Consider the following 12,196-nt stretch of genomic DNA (forward strand, 5'->3'; position numbering starts at 1 on the left):
TTTAAGTTAAAATATAACCTTTTTTTCTAATGTGTAATTTTTTTTAGTGTTTAACAAAATTATATTTTATATTTAACAAAATAATTTATATTTAAAAAAATAATCAGTAGCAATTTGAAAAAAGTCTAATAAATTTATTGTTTATTTTTAAGTCCGTCGATTTAAGAGTTTTTAAATTTTTGATAATGAAAGAATAATTTATATTTTTTAATTGATTAATTTTGTTACAATTAACCGAAATTTAACTGTTAAAGAATAATTTATTTTTTTTATGTAATTCTTTTATTTTGAATAACATTTGAGTTTGATGAGTCATAGCAGATTAATAGCTTTCTACTTAAACCATTTAATTTAGTATTTTTAATTTAAAAAATCTAATTAAAAATGTAATTCAAGTCCTAAATAAATAAAAATTACTTTGTTGAAAACTATGTATGTAAACTGTAAAAAAAAATTCCTTACTTTTAATTATTTTAAAACTCAAGTTAAAATTTTAGAAGTGAACAGCTACAGAAACTAAATAATTTCATTAAAATATGTTGAAGTTTAATTTTGTTTTATTCAATTAATACAACTTATTCTTCCAAGACATTATTAAGTTTTGAAAAAATAAGTTATATTATTTCTCCTCTAGTAGTTGAGATCTTTTTATTTGTTTTCTAAAAATCAAAACAAATATTATTATACAATTAATGATAAATTTATAGTTACTTGAAAGAAAACATACAAAAGATCAAAGGTAAATTAAAAATTTATTGTTAAGGCAGCTAAATATATCTAGCATATATTCAACTAAAACTGTAAAATAATGATAAAATACATGGTGAATGCAAATGACTAAAGTCAAAAACTGATTAAAAGCAAATTAATATTACTATGCAGCATATGAAAATCTAACACTTAACTATACAGTGGAAGTTCAAAACAATTTGATTTGTGTATCATAGCAATGGGATGTTTTCCTTTGTAGATTAATCCTTCATCTGAAATATTTTATAGACTAGTTTACTAAATGTAGCTAAATTTAACTGTAAACAGCAACCACTCAGATTATATATACAACTCAACTAAATAACAAAATGTTATTATAGTTGCACTTACTTTTATATGAACAAAAGTAAAACTAAAATATGAATTTGATTTTTCTTTAACTTTATTATACACAAAAAACTATTATAAACAATAATACTTGAAACAAAACTATATAATTGAAGACTAGATAATTCTTAAATATATACAATGATAATAACTTAAAAACTTTGTTTAGTTACTGTACCCTATAATCTTATAAATAACCGTAAAATATTAAAATATATAGAAAACAACAGAAAAAATTTCGGTACTTTATTTTTACAGTTATTTTGTTAAATGTTAATTATTGAACAAAAGAACTTATACTTTTTAATTTGCGGACTACATGTACAGCTTTACAGTCATATGGTAATCTAATATGAAACATATGCGTATATTTAAATTATTATTTGTTATACAAGGTTTGTCTTTTTTTTTCAAATTTACGTGGAGTTTTTAATTTGAGCTGTAATTCAATTGGGTGATTGTACAACACGCCCTCTTTAAACAGCATTTGTTTGCATACGGCAACATGTAACGTGTAGTTCTTATGCTTTCATGTTTCGAAATAAGTTTTAACATGGATTGAAATTTAAAAAAACATTTAAGCGAAAACACTTCGCTGAATCATTTTAAATTATTATTTGAATAACTGAACAAGAAATAGAGCTTTGGTGATTGTTTCAATTGTAAAAAAACTTGATGATGGTTTTTTAAATGATTGGCATTAAATATTACATAAACAAGTTTTTTAATTAAAAAACAACAATAAATTAAACTAACAGCTTTCGTGAGAGCTTGGTCGAGGTCACTGATGAGATCTTCAACGTTTTCGAGACCAACAGACAACCTGACGAAGTTGTCTTCAATTCCCAGTTCTTTTCTGGACTCTGACGGCACCGAAGCGTGTGTCATGAGTGCACTGCAGTAAGTATAATAAAAATTAACATGTTCTTTGCAAAAAACAATCATAAAAACAATAACAGAATAAAATAAAGTAACATCTTTAAATTTTCTGGTACTAATCATCTAAAAAAGCTAATACACTTACTAGCCACCTTGAAATATCAGAGTCAAATTTATTGTTTAATCAAATTTAAATTGTTTATAGAAGCTTTGTTGTAATAAGCATTATATGATGAAATATTTCAACATGTTTATGAAACTTCACACCACTTTAAAATTTACATTGTTGTTTTAATGTGTTATACAACCTTTTAGATCTTTTTTTACAATTTTAAAATGTAGAAGCTTTAAACACTACCATTATTTTTTTCCATACAAGTTGAAAAATTTATAAAAGCCATAAAATAAATATATTTTTTAAATAAATAATGGCTACAACAAGCAATGTCATTTTAAGAATATGGTAGCTTAGAAATTCAAATTTATATTGCATAATAAATAACAAAAACACAATTAATGTCAGAATACGACACGCAAATTAGTTCACATGAGTATCATGTTACACTACTTGTAAAACAACTGTTCGTGAGAAAATACAAGTTTAACTGCATTTATGAAACACGTTTAGTTTATTTTAAAATAAGTTTTTTTTTTGTTTTTTTTACCACAACCTAGTAATAAGTCTATTTTGAAACTTATCATGACTAAGTGACTAGTTATTTATATTTTTGTAATTTATAAACTTGATGATCATACAACATTATTATAATCAACTTTCAAAATCTTAAAAAGTTTAGGACTTTATATTGTAAGGTTAAAGTTTATAATGTATTATATTGTTTACAATCTTTTAAAAATAAATTGTTATATATCATTAAAAAAATGTTTTTTAATTAAGCAAACCAATATTTTTAAATAAACGATCAACTATTTTTACTTACAACTTAAAATTTAAAAAAAACACCCTAATCTATATGGTTTTTACTAAACGGAAGAAACTTTGTAATACTAATAATAAAAGATTGCTTTAAATTAATTTTCAAATAACTAATTTATCGAGCATTATCAACTGTTACTTATGTATCAAGAACTAGTTTATACAATTACCATTTAATCACTAAAATAATTAAACTATTAATACAACTTTCATAAATTGATCTACAGCAAACATACGGGTGTTCAGCAAGACTTTCATATCCTCCCAAACTTTCAGCAAGCGTAAAGCATTTCAGTGATTTCAAAAAAGTTTCACTTGTCTTCAAGTCTTCGTTTTTAAGCCAGAAAGCAATCATACCGGGGCAACCAGTGCACTGTAAACAGATACCAATACATAAAATATTGAATAAGAAAATAATACTTATAAGTAGAACGAAAAGTATTTCAATACATATTCAGAATATTACTTATGTACTTTTTTTTAATATATTATATTCAATAAATAAAATAAAAAGGAATGAAATGTTTTTTAGAGTATTAACTTTTGTAAAGTTCCAATTCTCATGGTTGCCACTGATCAAGCTGAGAAAAAATTCCTGACTTTTCCTGACTTTTTCCTGACTTTTTACCAAAATTTTCCTGACTTTTCTAAATCAAACTCTTAAATTAAACTTATTCTAAGATACATAATCTAACACTTTAAACTATATAAAGCTGTTTAATATGTTAAAAGAAAGTTTTTGCAGTTTTATAAAGGATATTTTACTAATTTATACCAGATGAAGGCATTGGTAGTAAAATTTAAAAAGTTTGTAAATTTCTAGGGATATTTTGAAATTTTTTTTTGACTTTAAAGGACTTTTAATTAATTTTTACCATTTGAAGGCTTTGGAAAACAAGGAGTTTTGTAAATTTAAACTGACAAAATTTGACTTTATTTTAATTTTATCAAATTTCCTGACTTTTCCTGACTTTTTTTTAAAACACCCCATTTTTTCCTGACATTTCCTGACTTTTGACATTTTTTTTAATTTTTCCTGACTTTTCCTGATTTCCTGACTTTTCCTGACCGAGTGGCAACCCTGAATTCTATAATAATAATGTTAAAATTTGCTGTTTTATCCTTTATCCTATTCAAATTAAAAATTCTGACAAAACCTTTAAAGCTGTTTAGAAAATTATTATTTTAGTAGGTTTCAAAACGATTTTAGTAAAATTAAACTACAACTTTAATTCGCAAGCAATAACTTAATTAACCCTGTACTAATGAGCCTTTATTAATATTGTCACATACTTAATGAAATCAAGTTTTCTGAATATAATCATTTTGTAAGGCACATTGTTGTATGAACGATAATAAGTACCTGTTTTTTCATTATTTCGTGTTGAGGATGGCTAGGAAGTCCAGGGTATTTGACTAATTTTACACCAGAATGGGTTTCAAGGAATTTAGCAACAGCAATGCCATTTTTTTGGTGTTGTTCCATACGCAAGGCCAAAGTTTTCAGACCTCGGTTGACCAAGTAGCAATCGAATGCTGAGGGAACTGGCCCAGTTGCTTTAAAAGACTTGGTTTAAAAATACATATTGTTTGGTTCTATAATTTATAAAATTAAAAATTTTGATGGTTAAGATTAATTTAGTTAACCTGCTTTTTCAATATACTTGAGAAATAGAAGATGCTTATAAATATATAAAAAGAGAAAAAAGACTTCATCACTTAAATGCAATTTGTAATATAAAAGGTAATGATAGCAGGTATATTCATTGCATAAATTTAATTACTTTTAACTTTTAATAAACAGATTAAAAACAGCTTTTGTCATGATAACCAATAATCTTTGCACAGTTTTTTTTCAATACTGTCAAAGTTAGAACAAATATAAACAAAAACATCAAAAAAATACTACATACCATACTGCAAGAAGTAGAGCCTATCATAAAGATCTTTGCGGCTGCACACCAACAATCCCATTACAACATCACTGTGGCCGTTCATGTATTTTGTGGCAGAGTGCATTACAATGTCAGCTCCATGCATTAAAGGTCTCTGCAATTTTAAAAATTGAGGTAATGCTATTAAATATCAAAACTGAACTAAAGATATAGTTAGAACAAAGCAATCTATAATTTTCATCATTTTTAGATCTCAACAACGTTAAGTTAGACGAACTTGAAAGTATGATGACATAAAAGTGTTGTCAACACAAAGAAGGATATCTTGCTTACTCTCCTTAATAATTTTTGATACACCCTGAAGATCAGTTACTTTCAATGTGGGGTTGGTAGGAGTTTCACACCAGATCATCTTTAAAATTATTATTTTTTACTAGTTTGAAACAGTTTAAATACAACAATCCAAAGTTTTTGAGTTCATAGAACTTGTTATGCTAGTCATTTTAATTGTTTAGTTATTTTATAAACAATTGAAAAAACAACCTCTATAAAAATAAAAACTAAAGCAGAAAAAGATGTCTTTTCTTTTAACTATTATAAATATAATTCTAAATTCTTGTTGAAAACATACCTTGGTATTGGGCTTGATAGCTGCTTTGACAACTTCTAACTTGGTGAAGTCAACAAAAGAAAATTCCAAACCAAACTTAGCAGCAACTTTTCGGAAATATCTAAAAAGTATTTAAAAATAAAACAAATATTCTAATGAACAAGTAAGCTAATAAACAAGTTAAAAGTTTATAAATAGATAGAAAGAATTTTTTTTTCAAAAGTTTTTTGTTTAAATTAATTATAGTTAGTTTTTGTTACAATAGAAAGAATTTAACGTTAAAAAAATTAATATTATAACAATGTAACAGTTGTTGACAAAACGAAAAATCTTATTTAAAAATTTATCAGCAAAACTAAATCAAATTTAATTTGAAAACTTTTGCTTAAATTTTTTAATTATATATACATGTGTAAGTGGGATCCTTGAGTAACAAAGTAATAAAACAAATTATTTCACCTAAAACACACTAATTTTTTTTTTTTTTAACAATTCTAAAATATTAATTCCTAGCAAAAAATTTTTTCAAGCAAAGCTTTTTAGGTGTAATCAAATTTTATTTAACTGTTCTGCATTTGTTTTAAAAAATACAAATTATGTTTATTTTATATTTATATAATATTTAACTTTGTATTTAAGTAATGTTTTTTATTACCTATAAATTTTATTTCAGCTGGTTACAAAAACTTGAAATTTCAATTATTTAGTAAAACAAGAAATTAATCAATAAACAACTATTTTAGTCATATAAAACCTATGAAAAAAAAATATAAATATATAATTTTATTACCTTTGTCGTAAACATAGTTTTATTTCCTAAAAAGTTTGTACAATTGAGTTGTTTGTAGAAATACATCATATTTTTATAAACTACTACACTTTTATGTTAACTTTTGTAAATTTAAAAAACTTAATTTTTAATGTACTGAATTATCTATTTTATTAAAAACTATACACATTTTCGCGGTTTACTTACAATTCCCACACGCAATCATTTCCTACCTGATCAAATCCCAACCGTGCACAACTCCCAGCTAATTTTTTTTTTGATATATATATATATATTATATATATATTTATATTTCATGATATATATATATATATATTATTTATATTTTTTTTGCAACCGTTGTTAACCCTATTTAACCTTTACCTTTGGTCCGTAAGCGGTTCTTTGGATTTGATCAGGTGGGAAATGATTGCAGGTTGGAAATCAGCAGTTCCCCATTTTTGCATACCCTTTCAATAAGAAATATTTTTAAATAGTAATTTCAATCAACTATTTTTAACTATTACCTTATTATTGAAAGTTTACTAACATACAAAAATAAACTATTACTTTAACATATTTTATTTAGATTTTCCTACATTAAATAACACCATGAAATTCTAAAAGATTTTACCTATTTTATTTTGAAAAGTTTGCAGTAGAGAGGAGAAAATTTTATTTTTATTTCATTCAGAAGTTCTTAGTTTTCTTTAAAAACTTAGCTCTTTGATGTAAAACTATTTCAAAAATATACAAATTTGAACGCTTTTAAAACCTGTTAGTTCCACCATAGACATCATCTGTGGTGATGACATGATCACCAGATTTCAAAAGTTGTATGCAAGTCATGCACGAAGCAAGTCCACTAGCAAAAGCCATTCCTGTGTAATAGCTCAAAGTTATGTGGATTACAATTGTAATTTATGTTAGTAATGTACTGAAATAGTCTTTAATTAAAAAACTTGAATTAATGAATTAATTTATAAAGCTTTAACTCAAAAGATACTAAAAAAAAGAAAATATTTTTTTTAAGAAGACTAGCAAAAGATATTTACAAACACAACATATTCTTAATTTCAGGCACCATAGTGTGAAACTAACGGGTGAAAAGCACTTTATACATTTTGATCTTATTTTTAAAAATCTTTAACTTAGCAAGCAGTTTCTTTTCACTATTTTGTAAAATTCAAATTAGTTTTTAAGATATGAGGGTACAAAGTCAGAGAGTTCAATAAATTCCTTATGGAAGGACTAAGGTAAAAAAATAAAAAAATACAATTTTATTAAAATCAATTTTCTCCAACAGATTTTAAGCAGTTGTTCTGAAACTTTTTTGTTTAATTTTAAGTTAATTAAAAACAATTCTGTTGTATATTTTTTGAAGCGTTAAAATATGAATTTTTATTAGTATTGCAAGAAACATTTCCTAAAAATTTGAGATTAATTGATTTTAAACAGAGTTTCCAAATGTTTTTAGCAAATTTTCTTAACCTTTTTGAAATTATTAGTTTTAGGGTCTATTTTTAGTTTATAAGTAGTTTAAGGTAAAAAACTGTGTTAAATAGTATAACGACATTGATAAGGTATGTTAAAGCTTCTTTAAATGTGTTTCTTAATAAAATGAAAATTTTAATGATGACAAAAAAAATTTATCTATAGAATAGATCTTTTGTGTCAAATTAAAATTTTACTATTTAACATGTAAAGGTGCTTAAAATTCCAGGTTTTTTAATGATTTTTGTTCAAAATTCTACGTTTTTACTTTTCAGAAATTCAGGTTTTTTTGCAACCCTGTTTAAAATGAAGGAGAAGATATATTTTTAGCAACTTTTTCAAAACTACAAGAAATCAGCAATGAAAAATTTATTTCTCCTCCATATCTTTGTATTGGAAACTTTTTACACAACTTATTATATCTTAAAAGTAAATTAATTTTATTTAACTTTGTAAAAGTATCTTAAAATATATAATTTTAACTTTTGTACAAGGGCCATGGCTAATTTTATTAAAAAATAATATGCGTCACTCCTCCTATGGCTTTGAAGATACTTTAAAATAATTTAGTGAATATTTTTATCAAACTCACCATACTTTCCACCTTCAAGACTTGCAACACAAGTCTCAAGGCACTCTCTTGTGGGGTTACCACCACGAGAATAGTCATATCCCTACAAAAAACATTATTTTTATAGACCAAATTGTACTAATTAAAAATTTATAGTTTTAATTCACTAAACATTGCATAATATTAATAGCTTATAATAGAAATTTTCAATACAATTTTCTAGTTCAAGTTCTATTATAGATTGTTATAACACTAAAGAGGTCATAAACTACTTAATTATTGATACCTAATTTAAAAAACTATTTAATAATATAACAAACAACAAAATTCATTATTACTAAAAACAAGTTTTTAACAGAAATAAATTAAGTATATGCAAAATATTTACAACTTAGGCATATCTAACCATTGTTTGACCAGGGCTTGGCTGTTTGTAAGTAGTTGAGGGAGTAATTGGCGGAACTACCATCATTGATTTCCATTTTTCAGGGTCTTGTCCTGAATGAATTGCCTCAGTGGCAAATCTATAGAAAATAAAAAATCAGGTTGTTATTATGTTTTAATAAAACAGAAAACTAATTTCAATTTAAAAACACTTTTCTTGACACTTCAGAGTAAATTAACTTATTTTCTAGTACTTTATAAAGTTTTAATTTAAAAAAACAATTATGAAATAAATAAATTTCAACTATTTAATTTTAACTAATTAAAATTTTTAAAAGAGGTAAGAAAACTGGTGAAGAGTATTATCCTAAACATTTTTCAACTAGTTTTTTTTATGGTAAAAAAACATCAGTCTCAAACTCTACCCCTTGCAACGATAAACGTTTTCTGGGGATGTATTAAATTTCTTAAATGTATTAAAAGATTTTAGAAGATTTTAATTTTTTAAACTACTTGTAAATTATACATTTGCAGTTATAACTCTCCATTATCAAATTTTCAGCAAATTTAAATTTTATCAAGTTTAAATTAAATTAATTTTGAATGTTATTTAATACAAAATGAAACTATAATTAGCCAGTATGTTTTAAAATCCGGTAAGAAGTTCAAAATTTTAACTTAAGACAAAGATATGTAGTATACTAGGCAAAATCCAAGTCTAAATTTTTCCATTGCAATAATAAACATTTTTTTGACAACTTTGACCAATATTAACTACCATCACTACAATTACATTTAGCTCATATAGCCATGTAGTAATCTCTTATTATTAAATATAAACTATTTATATTGTGTTATAAAAAATTCAAAACTAATCACTTTGAAAATCTTGTCCCCCACAGCTGGTTTGATTCTGACATAGTTTTTGATCTTTCACTAAAGCAGTCTGCTAATTTCACACATATATTTATATAATTTTCTGGATTAGTAAATATGGCTTTAAAACATTTAGTATTGCTAGCTTGATAGAGAATTTTTACACAAGTTTATATAATATGTCATGCGAATTGTGCTTAGGTGGGAAACTTGAATGTTAAACATACTATCTAACACAACTGTGCAATACAAGGGTAAACAGTTTAAAAGCAATTTTATGCAAGAAAAACTTAAGTATATGTATTTTAACTTAACAGTTGTTAACATTTTAATTAGCAAAGCAAAATCAGTAATAACTTCTCCCTTTTTTAATTAAAAAAATGTGAAAGGTCATTAAATAAAGATTTTACAAAGACTTCATAGAAAAAATGAAAGTATCAACTTTTAATCTTTTTTTGTGCTACTTTTACTATGTTTTGATATTATAAGATATTTATTTAGTTCATTTTCTTATTTAAATGGGACTTGATAGTTTAAAAATAGTTTTTTTAATGTACATATACAAACAAACCTAACATATTACTAAAATTGCTTTAATTAAAAACAATTCTATAAAACAAAAAAACATAGATGAATAATTTTATTCAAATATTTAATTTTAACGTTCTTAAATATAAATATACTAGACTTTTATTTTCAAAACTACTATATGATAAACAACAAAAGTTTACTTACAACTAAAATTAATTCTTCTTTTTACTATATAAGCACCACTTGGTTAGATGTAAAACTAAAAACGAGTAATAAAATTAAAAACTTTAATCTTTAAGTAAGACTTAAACTTTGGCTTTAAACCCAAAACTTAATCAAATGTAAAATTATAGTACAATTTTGAAAGTTACAAAAAATATAAGTAAAAGAAAGTGAGTAAAGTCAATTATAAAATCTATTGTAGAGTATGTTGATACTGTATCCAGAGAAGAAACTTTACCTTTACAAACAAAACTTAATGGACTTTGAAAGCTATTTACATGCTATTAGTTAATATAAATATAAGTAAAATGTTGTATGAGCTTGAAACTTAAACAAACTTACATTTACGGAAATAAATTGGGTTTTGTTTACTTATATGATAAACTATAAGTATTTCACTTAATGAAAATAAATGTTTTAAAATGTTAAAACAAATTTACATGTTAACTTCATTTGGTACAACATAAAGTTTTTATAACAAAAAGATCATTGTACAAGTGATTTTGTTGTTATAAAAAACAATAATTTTATTAAAATGCAAACTTTAAATTCGTTTATATCATTATTTTGCAGCATAACTAGAAAACAATTATAAACAGATAAATCAAATATGTTAAACATGTCGTTTTAGTTTGCAAAAGTTTCAAAAAGTTTTTAATTGTTTTATTTCTTACAGCTAGAAACTTATAGTAAAGACAATTTAGGAAGTAATTTTGAAATCTCCTAAATTTTTGAATAAAGCCTTGAATATGTTGAAACGTTAAAAATACTTCATCTTTTAAATTGGAGTTATTTCTTCTGTCAAATTTTGCTGTGTCCATTTTTTCGAGGTTACATGTACGCAGGTGATGTGCGTTATCTATCTTCTAAAGATGAGGTGAACAATTATAAAATTGTTACTATATTTAGTCTTGTTTTTTTCTTTTTAATTTTCGATCATTTTTCTATGATTTAATGCCATTTTTTAAAAGAATTTAATATCATTGTTATAGCCGTACCATCTGTAATCTGTATTTAAAAGTAAAACCAACATATCTTATACGATTTTTTGTATTTTCTATTGATAGTTGAGTAGCTCTACAAATTATGTTTGTTTTTCAAGCATTTTTTGTTTTGGTGAAATCACTTCACCAAAACATACTTCACTGAAGTGAGTATATGGACTGGTTAGGCACCTCTGAATATATTTTTTGTAACTACGGTACTATTTAAATATGCTTGTGTTAGTGTACAATTACTTTGATCTTGTCCATGGAGATGTATAATAACTTACAAATGTTTTTAATTGTTTTTTTTTAATTAGCATACTGTTTTGCTTATAATACTTATAAAAGAGAATACTTTGTCTATGGTTGTTTATACTGATGGAAAAAAAAGAGAGTTGAATGTATATATTTTTATCAGTTTGTTTTCTTTTTGAGTTGTTCGTTTTTATTTTCTTGATACTTTAGTCTTTATGTAAGTTTTACTTATTTAAATCATTTGATATACACTAAAAAACTTTTTAGCGATAAAAAAAATTATCTAAAAATGATCAAATTTTATAACACTGTAACCACATACCAGATTTTTTTCGTTTTCAATTATAATAAGTTAGGTAAATTTTACAGAAAATCTAAAGATAACCTAATACTTTACATAGCAATGTAAAAACAAAGTAAAGTAGTTAAGTTAAAAATAAATGTTAATGCTGTATAACATATATAGTTCAAACTTCCGTATAAAAAATATAGTTTGACTTAAATTTTATACATATTTATCTAAGTGAATTAAGAAAAGCATTAGCAGATTTTTTTTGTAAATAATTTGCTAATATATATTTTTTTAATTTGTTCAAAAACACATCACATTTGTTTTTAATTTTGTTAGAAATGCTACGAGCCAACTTAAAAAATTCTTTAGAATATTAGTGATTATTAAAAAAAAATTC

The 12,196-nt window shown here is 24.1% G+C and overlaps 1 protein-coding gene across 1 annotated transcript; it reads right to left on the reverse strand.

Annotated features, from left to right (window-relative positions):
• Window positions 1-733: 733 nt before the first annotated feature.
• LOC145843764 (cystathionine gamma-lyase-like) lies at window positions 734-9,674 on the reverse strand. The gene is made up of 11 exons (XM_082950988.1): window positions 9,517-9,674; window positions 8,660-8,777; window positions 8,275-8,356; window positions 6,964-7,069; window positions 5,441-5,540; window positions 5,087-5,221; window positions 4,828-4,963; window positions 4,278-4,471; window positions 3,151-3,287; window positions 1,855-1,993; window positions 734-983 (listed from the first exon to the last, which is right to left on the reverse strand). The coding sequence occupies exons 1-11, from the start codon at window positions 9,555-9,557 to the stop codon at window positions 972-974; spliced, it is 1,200 nt and encodes a 399-aa protein (XP_082807114.1). The 5' UTR covers window positions 9,558-9,674; the 3' UTR covers window positions 734-971.
• Between the last annotated feature and the right edge of the window lie 2,522 nt (window positions 9,675-12,196).

Source organism: Thalia democratica, chromosome 1, assembly GCF_965202585.1.
Source record: "Thalia democratica chromosome 1, ktThaDemo2.hap1.1, whole genome shotgun sequence".
Classification (NCBI taxonomy): domain Eukaryota; kingdom Metazoa; phylum Chordata; class Thaliacea; order Salpida; family Salpidae; genus Thalia; species Thalia democratica.

Bases quoted from the DNA above. Each gene is read 5' to 3' on its own strand.
- LOC145843764 (XM_082950988.1), bottom strand. From the start codon at position 9,557: ATGTCAGAATCAAACCAGCTGTGGGGGACAAGATTTTCAAA. The intron at 8,778-9,516 runs GTGATTAGTTTT...TATTTTCTATAG, and splicing joins TGGGGGACAAGATTTTCAAA to ATTTGCCACTGAGGCAATTC. The intron at 5,222-5,440 runs GTATGTTTTCAA...ATAATTTTAAAG, and splicing joins CTATCAAGCCCAATACCAAG to ATGATCTGGTGTGAAACTCC.